Here is a 27,754-nt window from a genome sequence, read left to right as displayed (position 1 = left end):
AAAACGTGGTTACAAAGCACAGATCCACATGGATCCTCAGGATTTTTGCATTGGGTCACCCCAAATTCACCATCAGATCACATGTCTGTGGCCACAGCATGAACCACAAAAATCAGACAGCCACTGTTTTGTTCAGAATATTTTTTTTCTTGTTTTCCTCCTCTAAAAACTAGGTGCGTCTTATGGTCAGGTGCGTCCTATGGCACAAAAATACAGTAATTTGAAGCCATGGGTTCGCATCCTGCCCTCCAGAGCAGGAGAAACGAGCTTCCTCCGTCTTCCATGTGATGGCCCTTCAGAGTTTTGAAGGCAGCAATCATAGCTGCTCTTTTCCAGGCTCAACATACCCAGCTCCTTCAACCATTCCTCATACGTCCTGGTCCTCCTGGTTTCCCTCCTTCCAGCTTGTCCATACCCTTCTTAAACTGAGGCACCCAGAACCTCAGCTGCAGTTTGACCAAGGCAGAAAAGAGCAATGCTATTTCTTCCCTTGCTCTCAAGACCCTTGACTTCGGTTGACGCAGCCTGGAATCGCATTCGCCTTTTTTGCTGCTGCACCACGAGCTCAAAGGGGGTTACAGCCCCCAGTCCGCAGGCAAGAGCCACTGCTCTCCCTCAGGGTGGGAGGAGCTCTGCAAAACCTCCCTCCGCCCTCAGCTCTCCCCCGCCTCCCAATTCATTCCCTATGGGCTTGGGGGGTGGCGTCCCTCAGTCCTGCCCCACAGAGGACCCACAGAGACCTGCTTGCCACTTTTCCTTTATTGGGCAAGACAAAAACAGGGGGAGAGTTGCTTCTGGGAGGGGGGTGGCAGCAGATGGCTGTGGGCAGGTGAGGAGGGGGCTCATCGAAGCCGAAGCAAGCAGGTGTGGGGCGGAATGGCGTCCATGGGGGGCGCACATGAGGGTTTGAACTAGTCTTCTCCAGCCCTTCCTGTGGGCACGGAGGGGTCCTCGCCCTCCTCTCTGGAATCGGCTCCGGGGCCCTGGCTGCCACCTGCGGAAAGACAAGCAGTGATTTATTTTTTGGGGGGGGGTGGAATAGGACTGAGATCACCCCGGGGGGGGGGGGGAGAAAGAGGAAACCCACCTGCTCTGGGATCCCAGGTTGATTCCTCGGGGAGTTTGGCCTCGATGGACGGCGTCCCCTGGAAGAAGAGACTCGCTGAGCAAAAAGCCCCCAAGCCCCCTTCTCTTCCACCCCCAAGCCCCACCTGCCCACAGGTGCGTTACCTGCCCTGCGGGCCCGCTCTCCTCTTCCAAGGCGGACGTCCCATTGAACCCAGAGTATGGGGCTGAGTCAGGTGCTGGCGGAGGGTCTGCGGAGGGGAGAGGGGGCTGAAGAGTCTGGTCTCACTGCCGTCCAATCTTCCCGCCCCCAAAGAAAAAGGCATGCGCCAATTTGGCACACCCACCTAGTGCTGGATTTACGTACAGTGGTACCTCTGGTTGCGGACGGGATCCGTTCCGGAGCCCCGTTCGCAACCTTAAAGGAACGCAACCCGCGTCTGCACATGTACGGGTCGCGATTCGCCACTTCTGTGCATGTGTGTGACGTCATTTTTCACGTCTGCGCATGCACGAGCAGCAAAACCCAGAAGTAACCCTTTCCAGTACTTTTGGGTCGCCGCGGGACGCAACCTGAAAACGCGCAACCTGAAGCAAACATAACATAAGGTATGACTGTATAAGCTATACTTAGGGCCCCACTCTTTGGGGGGGGCAAAAAAATTAAAGGAAAAAAAAACACCTGGGTGTACATTTCCAAAATCTAAGATAAAAAGCTTTTTACTTGGATAAAATACATATTTTGTTATGTGCAAATGGCCTGAGATACCTATGAGGTCCATAAATGACCATATAGCATATATCCAACACAGAAAAACAGCGACAATTTGTTGTGAACAAAGAACAGCTGGACATAGAAAGGGCCCCGTTACCTTCAGGAGCTGAGGGCCACATCAGACCTAAATCTGGCCCTGAGAAAACAAGAATATCTGGCTGGCTGGGTCTCCAGCCACTTTTGGCCAGAGAAGGTTCTCCGAAGAAACAGCGGAAGAGCTTGCAGGATCCGGCCCTTTCTACTCCAGCACCTGCAAGCAATGTGGCCTTTTTGCACGTGGGGGGTGGGAATGGTTTCTGACCTGTCGCAAGATCCTTTCCCAGTGGGGGAGCCACAAACTCGCATCCATCCACTGCTTCAGGAGCACCGGTCATGGGGAGCCCTCCGAGATCTGGGCCCCGGAAGGAGGCGAGGTCCCTGGCCTCAACGTGGGGCAGGGCTTCCTCAGGGGGGCTGCCGAGCAGAGGAGCTGACCCCCAGGCAGAGGACCCCACTGAGCCCGTTTCCGTGGAGAGGCTGTGGGGCACGTGGGCTGGAGGTGGGGACTTTGCCCGGGGAGCGCTGGCCAGGGAGGGCGACTCCATGCCAGCACTGTGGTCGATGCAGGGGGTTTCTTCTGCCCCATGCGGGGCGAAAGGGGACTGGGGGCCAGACTCTGCCGGCAGAAGGTGGGGTGGGGGGCCCCCAAGTGCCTCCAGGGGGGCCGAGGCCTCAGCAAGTGGCTGGGTCCTGGCAGGGTCCCCTGAGTCCAGCAGGGCAGGTGCCAAGAGTGGGGTGGGGCTCCCCCCAGGCGGGGAGGGGGCGAGGGGGGTCCTGCTCTCTGGGGCCTGAGGTGGGGGGCTTCTGGGCTCAGGGTCCTGGTTCCCGGTGGGTGGGGTTTTGGGGAGACGGGGGCTGGGAAGAGGGGCCGCCTGTGGGGAGCGAGGGGAGGGCGAGGGCAAGAAGTCTCCGGACGGGCGCCTGGCAGGGGCAGTATCTGGTCCCCGGAAGATGTAGGCCGATTCCGTCAGGCTGCGCTGGTGGCGGAGGAAAGGGCGTCGCGGCGGTCCTGATCCGAGGGGAAAAGAGACACAAAATCATAGGCTTGCCATGTGTCCTCTTTTTCCAGGGTAAAATTTCTGTCCGGGTGGATTTTTAAAATTTGCCCAAATGTCTCTGGCTAGACTTTTTGGCTGAGACGTAACTGGTGGTTGAAGACTTCCTTTCCTCTTCTCTTCTCCCCCGCAATAGATCACAGCCTCTCTAGCAGGCACCCCCAAACTCGGACCTCTAGATGTTTTGGGACTACAAATCCCATCATCTCTGACCACTGGGGTCCTGTTAGCTAGGGATGATGGGAGTTGGAGTGCCATAATATCTGGAGGGCCGCAGGTTGGGGATGCCTGCTCTATATTGAAAACGAGAGTCGTCACAGCGTCCTCTTTTTCGCTCTTCAAAATATGGCAACCCAAAAGTTTCTGAAGAGATTTCCGGCTGGGTGCTGGGCAGATGCAGTGGGGGAAAGTACCGTATTTTTCACTCTATAGGACGCACTTTTTCCCCTCCAAAAATGAAGGGGAAATGTGTGTGTGTCCTATGGAGCGAATGCAGGCTCCTGGTCTTCAGCGATAGCAACGCGAAGCCTCCGAAGCGCAGAGGGAGCGCTCCCTCCGTGCTCCGGAGGCTATGCGTTGCTTTCACTGAAGCCTGGAGAGCGAGAGGGGTTGGTGCGCACCGACCCCTCTTGCTCTCCAGGCTTCAGGGATAGCCGCCTGAAGCCTGCAGAGCGCAGCGGGACCTCGCGCTGCGCTCCAAAGGCTTCGGGGTTAGCTGCACAAAGTCTCCGCAGGGCAATGGGGTGAAGGCACCCCGCTGCCCTGCGGAGGCTTGAAAGGCTGTCCCCAAAGCCAGAAGGAGCACTGCGCAGCCCTCCATCTCGCTGTTCTAGCTTGGGGATGCCAGGGCTATATGGGGAAACCCCGGGCTTCCCCCTTCAGCCCCGACACTGATTTGATTCAGTATATTTTTTACTTGTTTTCCTCCTCTAAAAACTAGGTGCGTCCTTTGCTCGGGTGCGTCCTATAGAGCGAAAAATCCGGTATTTTCTGCCTCCTAACCGAAATGTGGCCGTGTTTTCTGGCTTAAAGAGGGAGATTTCCCAGATGAGGAAGAACTGCGACTTGCAGAGGCGGCCAGGGCTGCCACTTTCGGTTCAACGCAGGAAAGTTGTTTTTTTAATTATTGGATTGGGGCAAGAGGACCGGGAGAACCAGTAGCAGCCAGAAAGGAGACAGGCAGGAGCCCCTGTGGCTCTTCCCCACCCCAAAAAACCCCCCACTATTTTCCTGGTCCCTAAGCCAGAGCCATAGGATTTTAGGGTTGAAAGGGAACCCCAGAGGCCATCTAGTCCAACCCGCTGCAATGCAGGAATCCCAGCCAAAAGAACCCTGACAGGCGGCCTCCCACTCAGCCACAGACGCCAGCTTGGCATTTCACAACCAACTCTTGACGCATTTTTGCAGCCCCCGCCACCCCCTCCGTACAAGGATGTGCCAGGACATCCCTCCCCTTTGTAAGGAAGCACCCCAATAAAGTTGGGGGGTCCCCCACTCACCTGGCCGGCCTCCCGTGGGAGAAGGTGACTGGGGGGCCCCCACCGCCGAGCCGGAGCGTTCCCTCTGGTGGAAGAAGTCTCGGGGGTCGTGGGGGCGCTGCGAGGCCAGTGCAGCTGCCTCCTGCGGGAAGGAGGAGAAGAGGACTGGCTGGGGGGGCCTTGCAGGGGGGGGGCCAACGCAGGATCTGGCCCATGGAGGAGGAGGAGCCCGGGGGCCACAGGAGGAGAGGCGGGGGCCTGGGGGCCCCACGGAAGCCAGCTAGGCCCCCCTGGAAGCCCCTCTTCCGGCTTGCAGAAGGACAGAAAGAGCCTGCAGGATCAGGCCAGAGACTCATCTAGTCCAGAATCCGGGTTTCAGAAAGGCCACATAGGGCACCCGAGTGCGAAAGCCGCCGACGGAATCAGCACCAGAGCAAGTCTCTCCTCCTGCGTTTTCCCATTCAGAAGCACTCTGTGTCATTTTAGGGAGTGAAACTTATTTTTTTGCAATTTTTTTTCAGTGAGGGATCTTAAAATAGATGTTTTCGGGAGTTAGGGATTCAAATTTGCTATTACTTTTGCGACTGGGCAATATTTAGCTTGGTATGTCGACGTCTGATGAAGAGGCACGTAAACTGCTTTTGGAAAACCAAAGAGTTTTAATCTTACCTCCTGAAAATGCCAAGGAATGCTTAATAATAATAATAAATATTAATTTATAATTTAATTACAAGTACTTGGTGATCGTTTTTAATGAATCCTATGCAACTGTATTCGCATTTTACTTGCTCAGCAAAACTAAAATACATTAATTGAAGCAAAATATCTTTTGAATTCCCAAGTCATGTTACAATTTTTGAGCACCCTCATTTTGGGAGAGTGGAAAAATTAAACGCGCCCTCCTGTGGGAGGGAGTTCCACAGGTAAACTACACACTTTTTATCCACCCTGAATCTCTAGTAAAAGGGAGACAAAACCCCGGCCAGCCCTGTCCACTCACAGTGGCCTTCTCAGCGGAGCCGCTCAGGGGACCCCGTTCTGCCAGCGCCTTCTCTCGCTCCTGCTGCTGCTGCTCCTGGTTGGGGGAGACAGGGGGTCAGGGGGGGCCGAGGGTCCCCTGCCGTACAGGAAAACCCTCTCCCACCCAACTGGAGGAGATGTCACCTGTGGGATTCCTGCCTGCCAGCCGGGCAGTTGCTAAACCCCACCTGTTGATCATGCAGCCGCGCCCTGGCCCTCCGGGGTCACCTTCCTGCCCCACAGAAAGAGGCCAGGCTTCACCCCCCCTCCACCCTCCCCATGAGAGCCAGGTAGCTGCCAAGCCACGGAAGCAGAGGCAGCAATCGGCTGTGGACACGGGTGCGGATTCTGCCGCAGTCTGACTCACCCACCGGGCTTGCTCCCTCCTGCGCTCCTCTGCCTCCAGCTGGGCCTGTTGTTTCCTGCAGGAAAATGAGGGGTTTTTTTTTGGGGGGGAGCATAAATTCAGCGGAGCCATCGCGGCTTGACGCCATCGCTAGCCTTATTCTCTGTGAATTTCCCCAAATCCTCTCCTCAGGAAATTCAGGCCATAGCTGCCTCCTGCAGCAGGGAGTTCCACAGTCCAACTGCGCTGTGTTCCACCTCCATCCCCGCCAATACCAGGGTGGGAGTGAGGCCTTCCCAAAGTAAAAGAAGGATTGGACTCTGATAATAAAATACACACAGAGGCTAGACCAGCAAGACTCTGGGAGGAGTGCGTATCATAATAATTCCTGTCCACCCCTTGGCCCAGGTCGTTTTATTCACGAAAGAACTTTTACACAGTGTTCGTAAGAACCAATCAGATTTCCTCTGAGCATTTCAAAAAACCCCACGTGGGGACAAAGTTGATCAGAAGAAATTCTTTTAACTACAAAGAGTTAATTTCCTACTTGAGCATGCATATGTAATTCAGAGTAAATAAAAGAGGAAGCGAAGAGGAATGCTGTCAGAGCTGCCCGAGGTCCCAGCTCACAAAGGACCAACGCTGCTTCGTTGTTAAATACAAAAGTCTTTATTGAAGTTCAGTTTCACTTCCAGAGCCGCAGCGCGCAGCTCTATGTCTCAACTCTCAGACCGCTGATGCTCCGTCTGAGTCTCCTCCCCCCAGACACCAATTTAAGATTCTAGCCTTACTCCACCTCTTCCTCTGTTCCTTCCGCCTCTGGTTCCGCCTGGCCGTTGGGGTCTCGCCCTTTCTAGCCTCTTCTCCCGCTGATTCCCCTGAGCCTTCCCCCTCCCTCCGGCGGGCTTTAGGAGCTGGTTCCCCATCCGGGTCTCCTGCTGTCCCCCGCGCCTGTACATTTGAACTTGGCGCGCGCGCCCAGCCGGTAACTTTTCTCCTGACCGTTTCACTGCTGCTGCTGTCACTGCTTCCCCCTTCGGGGGGGCTAGCTGCAACTGACCTCCCCTCCGTTGGAGGCGTGGTCAGCCCTGACTCACTTTCTCTCCCCGCTGGAGGAGACGCTGGCCCTGACGCATGTGACTCTTCCCCCCCACTACGCTCTGGTGGGGAAACTGGTCCCGATCCTCCACTGCTGTTTTGGGGTTCCCCTCTGGCCCCTTGTTTCTGGTGCGTCCCCCCTGGGACCCCCCTTGCCCTGACCATCGGCGCCCCCTTCTGGGAATCTTCTGATTCGCTGGAGAAGCTCATGGAATCTCTCGGGTCACTGTCATAGTCCCCTACGCTCCCCTCGGATTCTTCCCCTTCGCTCTCCATTTCCTCTCTCCCCTGTGCTCCTGCTCCCGAGCCCCTGACAAATGCTTTTAGGAAACTCCAGAGCTCATAAACGGGAGTAAACAGGAGAGGAAGGATGGCAAGGAGATACCGTATTTTTTGCTCTATAAGACACACTTCCCCCCTCCTAAAAAGTAAGGGGAAATGTGTGTGCGTCTTATGGAGCGAATGCAGGCGGGAGGCTCTGCTCAGCGCTCCCTTTAAAGAGCCGCGTGGAGCGTGTGTGTGGCTCTTGGGGGCTTTTCCCCGAGGAGGGAGAAGGGCGCGGCTCTTGGGGGAACCTTAGCCGTGCGCAGCCTCTCCCGGGCAGGGGGTGAAGGCTCCCTTTGCCTGGGAGAGGCTGAGCGCGGCCCAGCAAGAAGCCAGGACAGCCAGCGGGATCGCTGCCCAGAAAAAGCCCCCAAGAAACCCCAGAAAAGCCCCCAAGAGCTGTGCTCCCTTTAAAAAGTGCGCAGCTCTTGTGGGAGATGGGGGGAAGCCAGTAGGATTGCTTTCGCTGAAGCCAGGAGGGCAAGGGGGATCGGTGCGCACCAATCCCGCTTGCTCTCCTGGCTTCAGGGATAGCCCCGCCCCCTCTTCGCTCAGGAGGCTTTGCATTGCTTTCTTATTTCTTGTTTCCCTCCCCTAAAACCTAGGTGCGTCTTATGGTCCAGTGCGTCTAATAGAGCGAAAAATACGGTATTTCCCAGTACTGATGTATGGAAGTGAGAGCTGGACCATCAAGAAGGCTGATCGCCGAAGAATGGATGCTTTTGAATTCTGATGCTGGAGGAGACTCTGGAGAGTCCCATGGACTGCAAGAAGATCAAACCTCTCCATTCTGAAGGAAATCAGCCCTGAGTGCTCACTAGAAGGAGAGATCCTGAAGCTGAGGCTCCAAGACTTTGGCCACCTCATGAGAAGAGAAGACTCCCTGGAAAAGACCCTGATGTTGGGAAAGATGGAGGGCACAAGGAGAAGGGGATGGCAGAGGACGAGATGGTGGGACAGTGTTCTCGAAGCTACCAGCATGAGTTTGACCAAACTGCGGGAGGCAGTGGAAGACAAGAGGGCCTGGCGTGCTCTGGTCCAGGGGGTCACGAAGAGGCGGACACGACTAAACGACTAAACAACAAGAAGATTAACAAAACCAAGGATGGGCACATCGAAGAAACTGCCTACTATCTTTTATGGCCCAGGATGCCTGGTGCAGCAGCCGGCAACTGTTCTGTGTCCTACACCTGTCTGCCAGGTGTAGAGAAAGCAAAGATGCAGAGGCTTGTGGGATTCGATCAGAAATTATTGTTAATGACTCAAACCCAGTCAACGCAATGCTTTCATCGCTGACACAATGGCTTGATTCATATTTCATAATTCCTCATAGCAATCCCACCTGATCACTACATGGGAGAGCCCCCGTTTCCCTGCAGCCCCCCCAAGCCGAGCACCCACCTCTGCTCCTGGATAAGCTGCTCCTTCTCCTGCACCCGGCGCTCCCTCTCGGCCGCCTCCCGGCGCTCCTCCTCCATGCGCTGCCGCTCCCAGCGCCGCCGCTCCTCCTGTGCCCGGCGGCGCTCCTCTTCCCGCCTCTGCTCCTCTTCCCTCTGGGAGACGCGCAAGCAGCTGTGTGGTCAGGCCAGGCCAGGGGTCCCCCCAACCCCCCTTGCAGCTGGGGTGCCCCTGCCCCTGTGCCAGGGGTGCCCAGCGGGCAGGAGAGCCTCCCCCTGGCACCCTCCTCACCTCCGCCTGCGCCCAGAACGAGTCCCTCTTGGTACGGAGGATCTCCAGCGCTGGGTTGGTCTTCTTGTAGTTGGTGCCCTGGGGGAAAGAACCGACGGAGAGGCAGTGCGGCACAGTGGTTAGAGCACCGGGCTAGGACCCGAGAGAAACCAGAGTTCAAATCTCCACTCGGAGGGGATTTGAATCCTGCTTGGTGGCCGGTCAGCACCCCTCAGCCTAACCCACCTCGCAGGTTGTCGTGCAGATTAAATAGAATCGTAGAATTAGAAAGGACCCCAAGGGTCATCTAGTCCAACCCCCTGCAATTGTGGGTTGGGCTAGATAATCCTTGGTGCCCCTTCTGACTCAGCAATTCTTTGCCTGAGAGGCTGGCACAAGGCAAGCCTCTGGATGCCAACGGGCCACAATGTGCTCCAGGGGCAGGCGACCTGTATATCCCCCAACCACTGGCACTCCCCTACAAACACACACAGGCCATTTTGAAACCCACCCTCTCCTGGGTGTTCCAGGCTCCCCCAGCTGCCGGGCCTGATCCCCTGGGGCGCTGGCTGCCCCTCCCCACCCAAGGGACCCCCCCGGCTCCTCCTTACCACCAGCTCCTGAGGGTCACCCAGCGGCACCTTCTTCGCGGCCTCAGGACCTCCTGGCGGGGCAGCCAGGGGCAGCGAGTGCCTCAGCCCCTCCTGGGTCACCTCCTCCGCTCGGGACGCCTTCACCACCAGGCGGGCTTCCTGCAGGGGGGAGCAGAGGGGAAGCACTGGGCACTCTCACCCAGGGTGGGGGGCACACAGCACCAGCCTCCCCCAAGTGGGGGGCCACAATCCCCAAATGCACATCCAGGCCTCCATTGCCAGGGATTGGGGCCAGGGGAAAGGAGGCAGCCCAGCGAGAAGAGAGCAGGAAAAAGGGGCAGGGAAGACCCGGCCCTGAAAATGGGAATGTGACAGTGCCCTTGAGCATGTGCAGAGTGTGTTCCTTGCAGGACCAAAACTGATGGGTTCAAATTGGGAGAAAGGAGATTCCAGCTCAATATTAAAAACCTTCCGATGGTAAGAGACGGTGGAACGGACTCCTTCAGAAGGTGGTGGATTCTCCTTCGTTGGAGAGGATGGAGAGCCATGTCAGAGGTGCCTTAGTTGCGATTCCTGGGGGCTGGACTAGATGCCCCTTGGGGGTCCCTATGAACTATAGGAGTCTCTTAGGAAGCATGAGGTGGGAAGGGGGAGCCTTTGCCCAGAAAGTGCATTCTAGCTCAGGATCCTTCTCCCCCCCCCCCACTTGGGAGTGCCCAGAACAGGGGTCAGCAAACTTTTTCAGGAGGAGGCTGGTCCACTGTCCCTCAGAGCTTGGGGGGGGGGGCGGACTATATTTTCAAAAAAAAAAATGAATTAATTCCCATGCCCCACAAATAACCCAGAGATGAATTTTAAATAAAAGGGCACATTCTACTCATGTAAAAACATACTGATTCCTGGACTTAGATTCCCAGATTTAGAAGGCGACTGGGCCGGATCCGACCCCCGGGCCGTAGTTTGCCTACCCCTGGCCTAGAAGGTGTGTCATGAGAGGGGCGGGGGGGGCACGTCCCTTTTGCCATTGAGCCAGCCAATTCCCCAGGCCCCTCCTGCCCAGACAGTTGCCAGGGCGATAGAGGGAGTGTCTGGGATGGCAGCCTGGGAGAAAACTCATTCCAGCCTCAGATTCCTGGAATGTAGAACCTCTTGGGAACCAGATGTTTGCAGCTGGGTCCCTTCCGGCTGCGAGGAGGAAGCCTGGGAGGCAAAGCTATTGGGGGGGGCAGGGAGAGAGAAGAGCTGGAGGAGCAGCTGTCTCCTCTTGAGGGTCAAAAAGGGGGCAAGCGCTTTCCCCTTCCCACACTCCCGGGGTGTGGGGGTCAGGATCCTCCATAATAATAATAATAATAATACAATTTTATTTATATCCCGCCCTCCCCAGGCAAAGCCAGGCTCAGAGCGGCTAACAACAGTAAAATAACAAAACATTCTAAAATCATTTCATTATAAAATCAGTTCAAATCAAATTAATGGCAACCACTGGAGTTCTGTGAGGCTTACCAAAGGAGGGGGTCAGACTGTGCCTTGGCCAAAGGCCTGGTGGAACAGCTCCGTCTTGCAGGCCCTGCGGAAAGATGTCAAGTCCCGCAGGGCCCTACTCTCTTGGGACAGAGTGTTCCACCAGATCGGGGCCACAGCCAAAAAAGCCCTGTCTCTGGTTGAGGCCAGCCTAATCTCCCTGTGGCCTGGGACCTTCAGGATGTTTTTATTTGAAGACCGTAAGGTCCTCCATGGGACATACCAGGAGGGGCGGTCCCGTAGGTACGAGGGTCCTAGGCCGTATAGGGCTTTAAAGGTTAAAACCAGCACCTTAAACCTGATCCTGTACTCCACCGGGAGCCAGTGCAGCTGGTATAGCACCGGGTGAATGTGATCTTGCAGCGAGGACCCCGTAAGGAGTCTCGCCGCGGCATTCTGCACCCGCTGGAGTTTCTGGGTCAGTCTCAAGGGCAGCCCCACGTAGAGCGAGTTACAATAATCCAGTCTGGAGGTGACCGTCGTGTGGATCACAGTGGCTAGGTCAGGGCGAGAGAGATAAGGGGCCAACTGCTTAGCTTGGCGGAGATGAAAAAATGCCGCCTTTGTTATAGCTGCAATCTGCGCCTCCATGGAGAGGGAGGTATCGAAGATTACACCCAAACTCTTAACGGACGGAGCTGGCACTAATTGCGCCCCCGCTAGAGATGGGAGTTGCCCCCCCAATCCCATATCGTCCCGTCCCAGCCACAGGACCTCTGTCTTCGAAGGATTTAGCTTCAACCGGCTCCCACGTAACCATCCAGCCACAGCTTCCAAGCATCTGGTCAGTGTGTCTGGGGCCGAGTCAGGATGGCCATCCATCAACAGATAGAGTTGGGTGTCATCAGCATACTGATGGCAGCCCAGCCCAAAACTCCGAACAAGCTGGGCGAGGGGGCGCATAAAGCGAGGGACTTGCCCAAACTGACTCCGGCAGGCAGGGAGGGGGGCAGGGAGGTCTGGGGCAGCCCCTTCCTCACTCCCCTCCCAGGGGAAACGGCCATTTCTGATGGATGCTGGCGGCTCACCTTGAAAAAGGCTCGGATGGCTGGCAGGTGCCCGGCACAGGCCTGCTTCTGCTGCTCCGAGACCTTCTCGCCAACCTGGTGCCAAAGAGAAGGGGCAGAAGTTCAGACGCCTTTCCCCAAAGGCCCCCGGGGCAAAGCAGCAGGATTTAAAGAGAGGGGGCCCCAAATCGAGGGAGCTGGCCTGTCGCCCACAGTGCAGCTGCACAGACCGAGAAATTCCTGGCAAGGCTGGGGGCTGGGAAGGGAAAGAAGGGGGCTCTGCATCGCCCGGAGGTTTCTCAAGGGGGCCCGCCTCTCAGGTAGGCGGGCGTAGGAAGGGGATGTTCCTGCATCCAAAGCGGGTTGGGCTGGATGGCCTTTGAGGTCCCCTTCATAAAATCCAGGACATTTTGGATCAGGAAAGGGTTTGAGCAATTTGGGCTACTAATGGCTCTGCAATGCCTCTGAATGCCAGTTAAAGGGAAATTGCAAGAGGGAAAAGTTGCTCTTGTGCTTGGATCCTGCTCGCGGGTTTCCCTGGGGGGCACCTGGAATCCGTTGTGTGGAATCCGATGGCAACCGCGAAGGGGTGCGTGCACTCTGCACATGCCCGTTAGCCCTGTCCCTCCGCAGATGAGCTCAGGCCCTTTGGAGGGTGACCCCTTTGCAAAATTCACCGCTGGGGTTTCCGAAGACCCCAGCGCTTGGCAGAAGCAACAGCCAAATGTCGTCCCAACAGCCAAATTCCTGGCTCTTGCGTAGCTCCCTTCCAGGAGTCACCCCCCCTCCCAAGAGCCTGGCGGGAAGTAGCAAGTAGGGGGGGGTTGTCACCCCTGGGACTCCAGCCAGATCCCAGCAACCCCCCCAACCCACCCCCCAGTCTCTGAGCCCACTGGGGAGTAGAGCGGCTTTGCGGTTCCCACAACGTAGGCAGAGGCTGTGCAGGGGAATGCGGGATGAGCCTGCCGGATCAGGCCCCCGGGGGACCAGCCGGTCCAGGATCCTGTCCTCACAGTGGCCAACCAGATGCCCCAGTGGGAAACTTGCAGGCAAACAGCATCCAGACCCAAGGGCAACCCTCTCCCCTCCTCTGTTTCCTGTGGCAAGGAGTTCCATAGTCTAACTGCGTGAAGAAGTCTTGTGTCATCAGCATACTGCTCACCCCAAGGAAGCCAACTATAGGGGGCAGAAGGGGCTTCAGTCCTCTCAATATTTCTGGGCAGGGGGCCGAGCCCTCCCAATATCGAGGGGGCCGCCATCCTACGCCATCCCTGGGTGAACGCTGGCATGCCAGGGTCACGTGACGCCGGGCCCCCTCAGTGTGGGGGGCACGTTGGCGCCCCTGGCTCACCCTGAACACTCCAGTCATTTATTCACAAGCTAAAAAGCCCTTTTCTGTGCAGCCCCTCTTTGCAGCAGGGACCCACTTGCCCTCTTGCAGAAGACCCCCTGGAACTGCCCAGGCAGACCCCCGGCTCACCCAGCTGATGAGGACCACGTGCTGCTGCCCCGTGGCGGCATCTGGGAGGCGGCACAGGCCGTACATGATGCTGCCGCTCTGGAAGCGCCTGGCCAGCTCATCTGGACCCCCGGCTGGAAAGGGAGGTGGGAAGAGGGAAGGAGCAAACATCAAAATCACCTTCACTTCTCTGCAAGTCGCCTTTCCACAGTTAAACCGCGCTCAGTTACAGAATTTCAGAAATGTAACTAAAGTATCCAGAAGCAAATGAAAACATCCCAAGAAGTATACATGCTTTGTGAGCCTTGTTTGAGATACATGTAACACATAATTATACAATATAAATTAAACAATCAAAATAACGTTAAAAATACAGAAAAGTCAATACCGGTAACGGCAAAAATTAAGCACCTGCAAGATTAAATCTTGATCCCAACAAACCCCTCAGCAATACCCCACTCCAAGAGACACAGGCATCCTGAGCAACAGGTCCTGTGGAACTCACTGCCTCTAGAAGGAGAAGAAAGGGCAGGATTGCTGAGCAGGCCCCAGGGCCTCCCTGCCACAACGGAGGGCCAGAGGTGCTGGCTCCAAGGTGGCCCTGGGAGCTCTGCAACAGTTTGCACCCCCTGGCCCCCGCCAGAGGCAGCCCAGCACAGCCTGGCTCCAGGGCCTTGCAGAGAAGTCCTTGAGAGACGGGGTCCCTGGTCCCTACAAGGGAGAAGAGCCATGGGTTGCAGAATTATCCAGGGGCTTCGAAGTCTTACCTCCAGAGTCCAGGAGCTTCAGCTCATTGGCTTTTTCGTAGGAAAAGAGAGCCCTGGGCAGGAGACAGAAAGAAGGATGTCCCATTACAGAAGCACAGAATCGCAGAATGGGAAGGGAGCTCCGAGGGTCTGTGTGTGGGGTTTGGGAGCTGCACGGCCAGGGAAAAAACAATGCTGTCCAGGGTTGTAAAGACTGCGGAGAGAATAATTGGGTGCACTCTTCCCACCTTGGATCAAATCTATGCTGTCAGGTGCCATAAGAAAGCTGCAGAGGTAGCGCAGGATAGTGCGCACCCCGGAAATGATCTCTTTCAACTTCTGCCTTCTGGAAGAAGGTGCAGGGTTAGAAAGACTAGGACTAGCCGCCTGAGAAACAGTTTCCATCCAAATGCAATTTTGGTTTTAAACGCAGGGTAAGGTAGTCTCTAGGGATGCGGGTGGCGCTGTGGGTTAAACCACAGAGCCTAGGACTTGCCGATCAGAAGGTTGGTGGTTCGAATCCCCGCAATGACGGGGTGAGCTCCCATTGCTCGGTCCCTGCTCCTGCCAACCTAGCAATTCGAAAGCACGTCAAAGTGCAAGTAGATAAATAGGTACCACTCTGGTGGGAAGGTAAACGGCGTTTCTGTCCGCTGCTCTGGTTTGCCAGAAGTGGCTTAGTCAGGCTGGCCACATGACCCGGAAGCTGTACGCTGGCTCCCTCGGCCAGTAAAGCGAGATGAGCGCCACAACCCCAGAGTCGGCCACGACTGGACTTAATGGTCAGGGGTCCCTTTACCTTTTATGGGAGTATATTGTATTTAAAAATGGAAGTTTTTAGGGGGCTAACCAGGTTGGGATAGCTGAGATAGCAGGCTTGTTGGTTTTTGATTGTCTTAAAGAAGATATTTCATTGTTCTGTATGGGACAATGACAATAAAGATTATTGTATCGTATCATATCGTATCGTAGTCCAACCTTAGGAGCTGAAGACATAGTGGGGGGGGCTCTCCTCTCTGCCTCCCCCTTGCGCCTGGATGCTCTCATGGTGGCATTCACCTCCAGGGTGAGGAAGGCCTCCAAGCCACTTTGCAACCCCCACAACTCTTTGGTTCCCCACAAGCAGTCTAGCCCCACTGCCCACCTCCCTTTGGCTTGAGCTTCCACCTGCAGCCCCCTCCCGAGGGTCCAGGCTCCAAATGCAGCCCCCCCAGGGGCACGTTCTGAGGCTTCCTTGGGAAACTACAGCCAGGCTCAGTCCAAACCCTTCAGGATGGATGCATGAGAAGAAAGGGAACAGGAATGACACCCCTGCGGAGTGGAACCCACAGAGCCCCAAACCCACACAGCTGGCTGGCCCATCTAATTGTTATTAGTAGTAGTAGTAGTAGTAGTTGGGCCACTCTGGGCGGCTTCCAACAAAGACCAAAAATACACTAAAATGTCACACATTAAAAACTTCCCTAAACAGGGCTGCCTTCAGATGTCTTCTAAATGTCAGGTAGTTGTTCTTCTCTTTGACATCTGGTGGGAGGGCGTTCCACAGGGCGGGCGCCACCACCGAGAAGGCCCTTTGCCCAGTTCCCTGTCACCTCACTTCTGGCATGGAGGGAACCGCCAGAAGGCCCTCAGCGCTGGATCTCAGTGTCCGGGCTGAACGATGGGGGTGGAGATGCTCCTTCAGATATACTGGGCCAAGGCCGTTTAGGGCTTTAAAGGTCAGCACCAACACTTTGAATTGTGCTCGGAAACGTACTGGGAGCCAATGTAGGTCTTTCAGGACAGGTGTTATGTGGTCTTGGCAGCCACTCCCAGTCACCAGTCTAGCTGCCGCATTCTGGATTAGTTGTAGTTTTCGGGTCACCTTCAAAGGTAGCCCCACATAGAGTGCATTGCAGTAGTCCAAGCGGGAGATAACCAGAGCATGCACCACTCTGGGGAGACAGTCTGCGGGCAGGTAGGGCCTCATCCTGCATACTAGATGGAACTGGGAGACAGCTGCCCTGGACACAGAATTGACCTGTGCCTCCATGGACAGCTGTGAGTCCAAAATGACTCCCAGGCTGCGCACCTGGTCCTTCAGGGGCACATTTACCCCATTCTGGACCAGGGAGTCCTCCACACCCGCCCGCCCCCTGTCCCCCAAAAACAGTACTTCTGTCTTGTCAAGATTCAACCTCGATCCATTAGCCACCATCCATCCTCCAACCGCCTCCAACCGCCTCCAGGCACTCACACATGACTCTCGCAGGATCTCAGTGCCCAGGTTGGCAGCAATGCCAGTTGCAGGGAGGCAAAAGGGGCTAACTGAGGTTCAGGGACGTGGCGGGGAGGGGGGAGGGGATGCGGGGGGAAATGCAGCAAAAAGCAACGTGTCCAGGAAGGCAGCCCCACACGCCCATGAAACAGGCAGCCACGGCACGGCATCATTACACAGCGCAGAGTTGGACTATGGAACTCCCTGCCACAGGAGGCAGCCAAGGCCAGCGACTCAGATAGCTTCAGAAGACGACCAAAGAAAACTGTTCCTGGGCGCTTGGATGCTATTAGCCCAGAGATGGAAGGAAGAGAGAACCCCGACCAGAGAAGAATGGCAAATCCAGCTGAGGGACTAAGCCGAAATGGCAAAATTAACGGGGAAGCTCAGGAACCAAGAAGACAAGAAATTTTAAAAAAGAATGGGATATACTTATAATGTATATACAAAATCATTGCAAACGGGTCAAAACATGAGCAGGATTTTAAACACACTTGTAATGTAACAGAATGTATACAGTGGACGTGGGTGGCGCTGTGGGTTAAACCACAGAGCCTAGGACTTGCCGATCAGAAGGTCGGTGGTTCGAATCCCCGCAATGACGGGGTGAGCTCCTGCCAACCTAGCAGTTCAAAAGCACGTCAAAGTGCAAGTAGATAAATAGGTACCGCTCTGGTGGGAAGGTAAACGGCGTTTCCGTGCGCTGCTCTGGTTCGCCAGAAGCGGCTTAGTCCTGCTGGCCACATGACCCGGAAGCTGTACGCTGGCTCCCTCGGCCAGTAAAGTGAGATGAGTGCCGCAACCCCAGAGTCATCCGCGACTGGACCTAATGGTCAGGGGTCCCTTGACCTTTACATACAGTGGTACCTCTGGTTGCGAATGGGATCCCTTCCAGAGGCCCGTTCGCAACATGAAAAGAGCACAACCCGCAGCGGCGCAGTGGCGCACGCATAGGTTGTGACATGCCTCTTCTGCGCATGCGTGTGACGTCATTTTGTGCTTCTGCGCATGCACGAGCGACAAAACCCGGAAGTAACCCTTTCCGGTACTTCTGGGTCGCTGCGGGACATAACCTGAAAGAACGTAACATGAAGCGGACGTAACATGAGGTATGACTCTAGATAATTTAAGGAAGATGAAAAATTGCAGAAGTATTGATATGCAGTTGAAAATAAATTTGATAGGATGCATGGAAGGGACAGGGAGAAGTCAGGCGATTCAGATTAATTTCAATAATTAAGATTGGGAATTGTTTTTGTTGTATGTTTATACTTCAGAAAATCAAATAAAATTTTATTTCAAGAAGGAGGAGAAGGAGAAGAAGAAATAAATGACAAAAGACAGACAAATTCATGGAGGGGAGCCGGCTACTAACAGCTTCTAGCCATGATGGCCTTACTCTACCTCCATGGTCAGGTTTCATCCCGAAAAAAGTTTATGATTTGAGTTCCCATTGAAATGAGGCTGTATTTTAATGTTTTAATGCTGTATTTTAATCTTGTTTTTAATCAATGTATTTAATCAATGTATTTAATCTTGTATTTCAATCAATTGTTTTCTATCTGGTGTTAGCTACCCTGAGCCCAGTCTTGGCTGGGGAGGGTGGGGTATAAATAAAATTTAATAATAATAATAATAATAATAATAATAATAATAATTTCATGGAGGGGAGCCGGCTCTTAGCCACGATGGCTGGGCTCTACCTCCATAGTCAGAGGCAGCAAGGCTTCAGAAAGCCAGCTTCTGGAAACCACAGGAGGGGAAAGGGGGTCTTGTGTGCGAATCCTGCTTGCGGGCTTCCCATGGGGGCCTCTGCTTGGCCACCGTGAGAAGAGGGGGCTGGATCCATGCGCCTATGTGCCTCCTAAGGCAGCCGCAGATGGAGCCCAGCAAGGGGGCGGGGGGAAGGCAGAGAGTGCAGTCTCCAGGATCTGTGGGGTATCCAAAGAATCTGGCAGCGGAAATCCTTTTTCAAGCAGCACATCGTTAATGTACGGAATGCATCGCCGGAGGATGCTGCAACGCTTGCTGGCCGGCAGTTTCGCAAAAGGATGAGCCCATTGCGGAGAGGAGAGGCCACAGCCTGATCCAGGATAGCTTGGGGGCCCTCCATGCCCCAAAATGGTCTCCCCCAGCATTGTTTAACGTCTGGTTAAGATATAAAGACTTATTGGAGAATAAAACCCCAAGGTGGTTGTCACCAATGGAGGCAAAGGCACTCAAAAAGTCCAATATGGAGGCCAAATGGCCGAAATATTGGGAAATATTGGAACAAGAAGGAGATAAATTGAAATTGCAGAGTTTTGAGAAATTAAAAGATAAGGTGCGAGATTGGCTGCACTATTTTCAAATAAGAGAAGCCTATAACATGGATAAAAAAATAGGTTTCCAGGTGGAAAAATCAAAATTGGAAACTGAGTTGTTAGAACCCAAAACTAAAATACTTTCAAGAATGTATAACTTGCTGCTAAAATGGAATACGCAGGATGAAACGGTTAAATCTGCTATGATTAAATGGGCACAAGATGTTGGTCATAACATTATGTTTGCTGACTGGGAACAGTTGTGGACCACAGGTATGAAATTTACGGCATGTAATGCCTTAAGAGAGAATATTATGAAAATGATATACAGGTGGTACATGACCCCAGTCAAGCTTGCAAAAATCTACCATCTACCCGACAATAAATGTTGGAAGTGTAAAGAAAATGAAGGAACATTCTTTCACCTTTGGTGGACATGCCCAAAGATTAAGGCTTTCTGGGAGATGATATACAATGAAATGAAAAAAATATTTAAATATACATTTCTTAAGAAGCCAGAGGCCTTTCTCCTGGGCATGGTGGGCCAATTGGTGCCAAAGAAGGACAGAATTTTCTTTATGTATGCAACAACAGCAGCAAGAATTCTTATCGCAAAGTATTGGAAGACACAAGAGCTACCCACCCTGGAAGAGTGGCAGATGAAGGTGATGGACTATATGGAATTGGCAGAAATGACTGGCAGAATCCGAGACCTGGGAGAAGAGTTGGTGGAAGAAGACTGGAAGAAATTTAAAGACTATCTTCAGAAATACTATAAAATTAATGAATGCTAAAACTGTGCTTGGATTGGTTATAAGTGGTAATTAGTGATAAAGGTTAATAAGATTATGCAAAAAAAGGCATTGATGATTGGCTGAAAATATTGATATAGAATGTGTTATGGTATAAAGCTTAAATATTTGAAAAAGGGTAAGAATTTGCTGAATTAAATATCTAAACGGGAATACAAAAGGGGGGAGGCGTGAGGAGGTCAAGAACATAAGCATATGAATTCGAGGTTATTGGGAATAATGGATTTGTTTTTATTTTTTGTTCTTTGTTTAAATTTAATTTTTCTTAATTAGTTGTGATTTTTTTCTTGTATCTCTGTGTGTTTCTTTTTTCTGTAACCTATGGTTTTTTTTATTTTGAGAATCTCTACTTTTCTTTTCTGTAAAACTTTAATAAAAATTTATTTAAAAAAAAACAAAAACGAAATGGTCTCCCCCAGGGATTGTAGGAAAAGACCAGCCAAGGAAATTCAGAAATATCTTCACGTCTGCGACAACGGTGGCAAGAGTCTTAATAGCACAAGGATAGAAGAACGAGGAAAGAACTGTGGGAAGAGAAACTGATGGATTACGCGGAATTGGCGAAATTGACACACAAACTACGGGACGAGGACAACTATGACTTTAAAGAAGAATGGGAACCTTTTACAAAGTACTTAAAGGAACAACAAAATGAACTGTATTATTGTATTTTAATATTTTGTTGGAAGCTGCCCAGAGTGGCTGGGGAAGCCCAGCCAAGATGGGCGGGGTATAAATAATATTGTTGTTGATGTTATTATTATTATTATTAACTGGACTCCTTGGCAGGTTTTGAATAAACATACACAAAAATTTTATTGGAAACATATTGATAGATTAATTAAGGATCTTTACAATTTTATAATATGCAGAGAATAAAATGTGCTGAGAAACCAGAGAGAGGAGCTGAGGGAAGTGTGGGGAGGGGTTTTTTTTTTCCTTTTTGGGGAGGGGGGAGGAGGAAATGGGGGGGGAATGAGGATGATGTATTTTTGATAAATTGTTATGTTGAAATTCCTAACCTGCCTCGCAGGGTCGCTGTGGGGGTTAAGTGAGAAGGGGGAGAACCATGCACGCCCCCTTGATTAATTAAATCAATTTAATTAATTAAACCAACCAATTAACTGCCCCTCCCCGCCCTGACTTCCTATAGGTCTCGGCCGAGGGAGCAGCCCCTCCCCCTCCCAGCATCTGGACCTGAATGAGAGGAAATGCATCCTCTCCAGAACAACCCCCCCCCAGGAGCACAATGGGGCAGGCAGGGGGGCAGGGGAAGCCCAGCAGGCCTGCCTGGTCTCTGGAAGGAGCCACTTGGGACGCAGCCCCCCCAAAGCCCCCCTCCCTGGGCCCAGGCCCTGGTCTGGGCACACAGTTGCCTCCCAGCCCCCTCCAAGGAGAAAACAGTGGGGCAGAAGCCCCAGGAGGAAAGATGGAGGCGTTTGGGGCTGTTTGGCTTAGGGGAAAGGCCAGGAGAGGAGCATGGACAGAGAGCAGAGAGAAAAAGGCTTCCCAGAACTTGTGCATGTCCCGTGAAGCTGGAGGTTGGAAGGTTCAGGACAGGGTTAACCTGTGGAACTCCCTGCCACAAGTGGCAAGGATGGCTTTAAAAGAGAATTAGACAAATTCATGGAGGAGGAGAGGGCTAAAAACAAAAACAACTTACTCCTTAACTTAAAGAAAACAAAAGAGATTATTGTGGACTTTAGGAAATGTAAACTGAATATTCAGCCACTCATTGAGGGGAAGTGTGTGGAACAGATCTCGGTGTTTCGATTTCTGGGAATGGAGTTGAGAGACGACCTAATCTGGGGAGAAAACAGCAAAGACCTGGTGAAGAGAGCACAGCAGAGGTTATATTATCTGAGAATCCTCCGGAAAAACAATCTCTCCAAGGACCTGTTGATGGCATTTTACCATTGCACTCTGGAGAGTGTATTAACTTATGGTCTGTGTGGTTTGGGAGCTGCACGGCCAGGGAAAAAGCAATGCTGTCCAGGGTTGTAAAGACTGCGGAGAGAAGAATTGGGTGCACTCTTCCCACCTTGGATCAAATCTACGCTTCCAGGTGCCATAAGAAAGCTGCAGAGATAGCGCAGGACAGTGCGCACCCCGGAAATGATCTCTTTCAGCTTCTGCCTTCTGGAAGAAGGTCCAGGGTTATAAAGACTAGGACTAGCCGCCTGAGAAACAGTTTCTACCCAAATGCAATTCTGGTTCCAAATGCAGTATAAAGAGTCTCTATATATTGTATTTTTAAATGGGGTTTCAGAGTTTTTAGGGGTTTTTGAATGTCTTATGTAGATTTTTCAATTTCATTGTTCTGTACGGGACAGTCCCATTGACTGCAAGAAGATCAAACCTCTCCATTCTGGAGGAAATCAGCCCTGAGTGCTCACTGGAAGGACAGATCTTGAAGCTGAGGCTCCAATGCTTTGGCCACCTCAGGAGAAGAGAAGACTCCCTGGAAAAGACCATGATGCTGGGAAAGATGGAGGGCACAAGGAGAAGGGGACGACAGAGGACGAGATGGTGGGACAGTGTTCTCGAAGCTATGAACATGAGTTTGACCAAACTGCGGGAGGCAGTGGAAGACAGGAGGGCCTGGCATGCTCTGGTCCAGGGGGCACAAAGAGGCGGACACGACTAAACGACTAAACAACAACAACAATTGTGTCGTATGGATGGCTCCTGGCCAGGCTGTCTGCCTCCACTGTGATGCTTCTGAATGCCAAGTTCCTGGAAACCCCAAGAGGGGAGGGGGCTCTTGTGTTCGAATCCCGCTTACGGGTTCCCCATCTGGTCGGCCCCTGTGAGAACAGGGTGCTGCACTAGGTGGCCCCCTGGCCTCTTCCAGCTGGCTAATCTTATGTTCTCCACTGACTGAGACACCCCCCGCCCCAGATCCTTCACCCCCTACTGTGGGGCTGGGCCGCCCCCCCACCTCCCCGCCACAGTTCCTACTGCCAGCAATAATTCTGCAACTGGGTGCAGCCTCCCCTTCAGGGCATCGGGGTGAGGTGATGGGGCTGGCAGCGGATGAAAGGCTTTCCGGCGCCTTCCGCCAGCCCCCCTGCGGCCCTCCTTCCCTGTCTGCACCGGATCCTGTTACAGCCTGCACACCCAGCCCAGGCACTCAGAGCTCAGAGGAAGAAACATTTGGGGAAGAAGGGGAGGGCATGGGAGCCAGAGGCTGAGCTCTGACACTGAAGAGATCCGGCATGACTGTGTTGCGCCGGGACCTGGGTTCAAATCTGCTCACTGCGGGTTGTTGTGGGGATGGAGAACGGCGCATGCCACCTTCAGCTCTTTTCAATAGATAAATAAGACGTGTGTCACGGATGCTGCAATGGGAGGGGGGCTCGGCTGATGCCCCTCTTCTGGCCGAGGCAGGATGAAGCCTCAAGCGAAAGGCTAAAAGGGGCTTGGAGCCCCCCCCCAGCCGGCCAGAATTGGGGGCAAGGACACCGCTGCCCTCTGGTCTGCCTGGGAAGATGGCGGAACAGCGTAAGAACGGAAGGAGAATCATTCTTCCGAGAGCAAGCGGGATTCAGCCCTTAGGGGAGAATCCAGCTTCTCGGGGGAGAAAGGGGGGCATTGCACCATAAGCCCCCAAAAACCTCAGGAGGAAGATCCTGAGGGCAGGTTCCCAGCGGAGCCGAAGAGTGGTCTCTCCGCCACCTGAAACACCAGTGGTCCAACTGGTTCAGGATCCTGTTCTCACGGGGGGGGGGGGGCAACTAGATGTCCCCATCAGAAAACCCCAAGCAGGATTCGAACACAGATGGTGAGAGGAGACTGGGCACCAAATGCCTTGAAGAGGCCATTGTGGTCCTGAATGCCCCCTATGTTGGCACCCCACAAGGCCAGACCGCCTGCCTGCCGCCACCTGGGACACAAAGCCAGAGGCAGCAGGCCCAGGGATTCCCTCAGCACGCTCCGAAGGGAAAGGCATTCTGCACATGCTCAGGGGCACTCTTTTCTGAGCCCTGGCGCTACAAACAGGGCTCGGGCCTGAGCTCTGAAGGGCACGTCCAGATCTCTCAGGTAGGGGAAAGGAGGCAAAGCAGGTCGGCAGGTCCTTGCCAGAAAGTGGGCAGTGCACCCTCCCAGAGACCCAGAGAAGCCCCTGCCCTCCTCAGGAGAGGCACAGCCACACACCTGAGGAACACCTGTCCGGGCAGGTAAGGCAAGCCTTCTTTTGTTGCCGAGAACCAGAGCCAGCCTGGCGGAATTCCACCGCTAGGAACTTCCTGGTGGGGGTTCCAGTTGCCTCCACCTGGGCAGCCCATCGCAAATAAGAAGAAGAAGAATAATTTATTATTTGTACCCCGCCCATCGGACTGGGTCTCTCCCTCTCCCCCCAAGCTGAGCCTTGGTCTAGGGCTGCCCTTTCCCTCCCCAAAGATTCCCACCCCCTTTCACTGGCATGGGGGGTGAGTATCTGCAGACATGGCAGCGCTGCCTCCCCCAGGGCAGAAAGGAGAGGACTCCACGCGCAACATGCGCTCACATGCGCAGGCAAACACAGCGCCTCTGCCTGGAGGCCTCAGGAGAGCCAAGGGAGTGGAGGGCGACGCCGGCGCGATGCCACCATGGTTAGAGTGTGGGACCAGGGTTCGAATCCCCCACTCTGCCAGGAAACTCCCTGGGTGACCTTGGGCGCTGTCCCTGCCTCTCAGCCTAGCCTACCTTTCAGGGTCGCTGTTAGGGTTTTATTATTTTTTTAATAACTTTTATTGAGTGATTTTATGTTACAAAAAACAATACAGCCATACTACCACTAAATATAACGAAGAAATAAAAATTACATACAACAATATTTGCTTTATTTACCGTCTTATTTCCTCCCAAACATTCCATACAAAAACACACATATGTGCAGACACCCCCACACCTGCACACAAAATGAGAGTAATGAAAGTAAATATTTCCCCCCTTTTATCTTCCAAAATATTTTCTTCAACTTTGACTTCCTGTCAAGTCCCTTTGCAGACATTTTCTCTTACAATCGAATGTACACAAAACAATAAACCTTTCTATATCAATTTTCCAATACATTCTGAAAACATAATCATCCTTAATTGTTGTCCATCTCCTTTTAGCTCCTTTATCACTCGAATGCTAAACTATTCTTGTATTTTTGAACATCTCTTCTATAACTATCCCATTTTCCCGCAAATTTTTGCTTTGAGTTTCGTCTGAGTTTACTAGTCAGTTGAGCCGTCTAGGGTTGCTGTTAGGATTAATTGGGGGCAGAGGAGAACCACGTATTCCCCCTGGAGCTCCTTGGAGTAACAGGTGGGGCAGAAATGCAAGACACATATAAATTTAGGACCCGGGAGCCCCAGAAGACCTCACACTGCGACCCCCAAAAACGAGGTGGCAAAAGGGACCATCTTTGCTCCAGCTGCAGAAACCACATCCTCCATTTCTCCTGCCAGCCTCCCCGCCCCCCAATTCCCATCACTCCCCAGGATTATATAACTGTGCTGCCTGGAGGACATGAGACTGATCTGGCCTGATCCAGCTGCCTCTCCCGTTGGTTTCGGCAGGTTGGAAAATAAGTCCAAAATCCACAGCCGTTTCATAACCCGTGTCCTTCTCGCCCTCCCCACAGCCAGCCCCATGGCGGCGGCTGCTGGTGCCTCAGCCCCATCTCCTCCAGGGACGTCCTTGAGGCAGGATTAAGCCAGAGCCGGCAGGGAAGGGAAGAGTTAAGCAGCCGCCAGGTGAGGGCAGGTGGCCAGCCGGGATTAATCACCTGGTGACAAAGAGCACCTGACATTTATCCAAAACAAGAGGTGCCAGGAGTCCTTGAGGGGCCTGATCCTGAGAGGGGGGTGGGGAAGGCCCAGTGGGGGGGTGTATGTGCTCCTGGCCCTGGGTGCAAAAGGGTCCAGGGAGCTATAAGGCGCCCCCCAACATTTGAGGCAAAATGCACCCCCTAATTCAGGTGCGTAAAACTGAATTGGTTGAACTGGCTGTGGGCAGGATATCTAGGCAGTCAGGGCTGGCGGGGGGTCCCGGATGATCCAGATACGGCTACGCATGGCTACTAGACACCAGGGCTCTGTGGAGCCAGATCCTGCTTTCTGGGTTCCCAGAGGCCACCCTGAGAAGGACAGGATCCTGGCACAGACGGGCCCTTAGGCAAACCTGCATTGCCAATGCCCTCCCCATGCAAGGTGACACCTTCCCCAAGGACTGAATCCTGACCCATCCCTTGCAGCCTGGCGTGGGGCTCCCTCTTCCTCGCCCAGGAGCCTCGATTTCCCCCTTCCCATTCAAGGAGGGGGGGACCAAGGAGCAGCCATGACACTCTGACCTTCCTCTGCTTGGGGTTTGATTGTGATTTCAAGTCATTCACCCAGGATGCCACTACCCTCTGCGGCCTTTTGCCAACCTATGGGAGCCTCTCCAGACACTTTGGACTTCAACTCCCATCAGCCCTGACCCACACTGGTTGGGGTTGGACTAGATGGCCCTTGGGGATCCCTTTCAGCTCTGCCATGCTGCGATTCTGGGATGGGAGGTTCCAAAACTCCTGGAGGGCACCTGGTTGGCAAATGCTGGCGAAGGAACCCTGGCCTAAGGCTGCCTTTGCTGAGTCCCCCTTGGACGGATCTTTGGGGCGACCCCCAGCTGCCTTTCTTGGAGGGGGCGGCCTTGCCTCCTCCTCGTTCTTGGAGGGAGAGGGTAGGGCCCCGATCCCAGGGGGGCAACCTCAGCAGCCCTGCCTTCTGGAGCTGCTGGGAGGGGGGCGTGCAGATCTCCCGTCGGGGCTCCCGGCTTCCCCCCGTCTCGCAAGGCTCCCCATGGCTGCCTGGCAGCGGGTGGGCACCCAAGGGGCCTGCGCCGCCCTTCCCTTCTTTCTCAGGGCGGGCTGGCACCCAGAGGGGCGCCCTGGGAAGCACCCCTCCTCCTCCTCCCCAGCCGCCCCCAGACGTGGGTCCCGCGGGGCTTCCCCCGACGCCCCCTGCGCCCCCCACTCACCAGCTGGCGGCCGCTCTCCCGCTCGCCACGTCGCCCTTGGCGGCCAGCAGCGCCAGGCTGTGCTTCTCCAGGTTGACGCCGCCGCTGCCCATCTCGACGACCCCCGACGGCGCCCCACAGACGGCCGGCCGGACTCCCCGCGCGGCGGCAGCCAGGGAAGGACCTCCCTCCCCCCCCAGCCCCGCCCCAGCCCCAGCCCACCGGGGGAGGGACCGGCCCGGAGCTTGCCTTTGGCCCGCCCCGTCGGGGCGCAGAAGGAGAAGCGGCCGGGAATCTGCCAGGCGGGTCTCGTCCTGGGTTGCCGCCTGGCCCCTCGAGGGTGGGGCATTGGAGTAGCTGCCCCAGCCCTGCTTTCCAGCCGAGCCTCAGCCCCCTGGACGTGGCGCCCTCGGGAGATGCGTGGATTTTGGCGTGGATTTTGCCCGCGCCTCGGCTCTGGGTTCCAGTATTTTGGCTCTGTGTCGCACCTTCATAAAGTCTCATAATAATGGCCGAGCTGGAAGGGACCCCAGGGGTCATCTAGTCTGACCCCCTGCATGCAGGAGTCAAGATGACGCACAAGGAGCACAAAGGGTGATTGTGCTCCTGATACACATCCGTTGTGATTCAGCCGCTTGCCGTCCGCGTGGCGCACATGAAGCACCATACGGTGGTCCTTGGATCCACTATTCCTGCACTCTGCAGTGGGTTGGACTAGATGACCGCTGGGTACCTTCCAATTCTACAATTCTATGATTTGTGTAAGGAAGAAGCCTCTGGTGTGATAGGTGAGCTTGCAAAGCCCACTCCCCACCAGTGCCGAATTTATGTATAAGCGAAACAAGCTCTAGCTAAGGACCCCACTCTCTTGGGGCCCCCCAAAAAAAATTAAAAGGAAAAAACCTGGACGTACATTTCCAAAATATAAGATAAAAAACAAATAAAATAAAACCTACACACAGCGACAGTGTTTTGTGTTGTGTAGGATCCTGTGATGTGAGTCATGGACCCCGCCTGCTAGCCTGCTCCCTAAATATCACTGCTTTGCTCCTTTCTATATATAGGGTGCCGACATTCTGCATGGACTGGTTGCAGGGCAACATGTGCAAATGGCTTGATATACTTCTTAATTATATTTCAGTTCAACAATTACTTTGATAAAATACATATTTTGTTCTGTGCAAATGGCTTGAGATACCTATGAGGTCCATAAATT

At 53.9% G+C, this 27,754-nt stretch overlaps 1 protein-coding gene across 1 annotated transcript; it reads right to left on the bottom strand.

Moving 5' to 3' along the window:
- Nucleotides 1-741: 741 nt before the first annotated feature.
- On the bottom strand, nt 742-26,721 carry LOC310742226 (uncharacterized protein). Its single transcript, XM_083571324.1, has 14 exons — nt 26,560-26,721; nt 14,216-14,268; nt 13,470-13,582; nt 12,011-12,085; nt 9,480-9,620; nt 8,890-8,967; nt 8,602-8,753; nt 5,800-5,854; nt 5,413-5,487; nt 4,434-4,554; nt 2,142-2,888; nt 1,231-1,316; nt 1,088-1,145; nt 742-994 (listed from the first exon to the last, which is right to left on the bottom strand). Exons 1-14 carry the CDS (start codon nt 26,649-26,651, stop codon nt 912-914), a joined length of 1,929 nt encoding a protein of 642 aa, XP_083427450.1. The 5' UTR covers nt 26,652-26,721; the 3' UTR covers nt 742-911.
- Nucleotides 26,722-27,754: the final 1,033 nt, after the last annotated feature.

The sequence above is a fragment of the Podarcis filfolensis genome (assembly GCF_964270895.1).
Source record: "Podarcis filfolensis genome assembly, chromosome: 9".
Classification (NCBI taxonomy): Eukaryota; Metazoa; Chordata; class Lepidosauria; order Squamata; family Lacertidae; genus Podarcis; species Podarcis filfolensis.
Note: the sequence above shows the minus strand (reverse complement) of the source record. Positions and strands in the feature narration are given on the sequence as shown.

What these genes read in the sequence shown, in the direction of transcription:
- LOC310742226 (XM_083571324.1), bottom strand. Translation starts at nt 26,651, where the DNA reads ATGGGCAGCGGCGGCGTCAACCTGGAGAAGCACAGCCTGGCGCTGCTG. An exon ending in GGGAGAGCGGCCGCCAGCTG is followed by an intron (nt 14,269 to 26,559) that starts GTGAGTGGGGGG and finishes TCTCCTGCCCAG; the next exon opens with GGCTCTCTTTTCCTACGAAA. An exon ending in GGAGGGAGCAAGCCCGGTGG is followed by an intron (nt 5,488 to 5,799) that starts GTGAGTCAGACT and finishes TCCCCCAACCAG; the next exon opens with GAGCAGCAGCAGCAGGAGCG.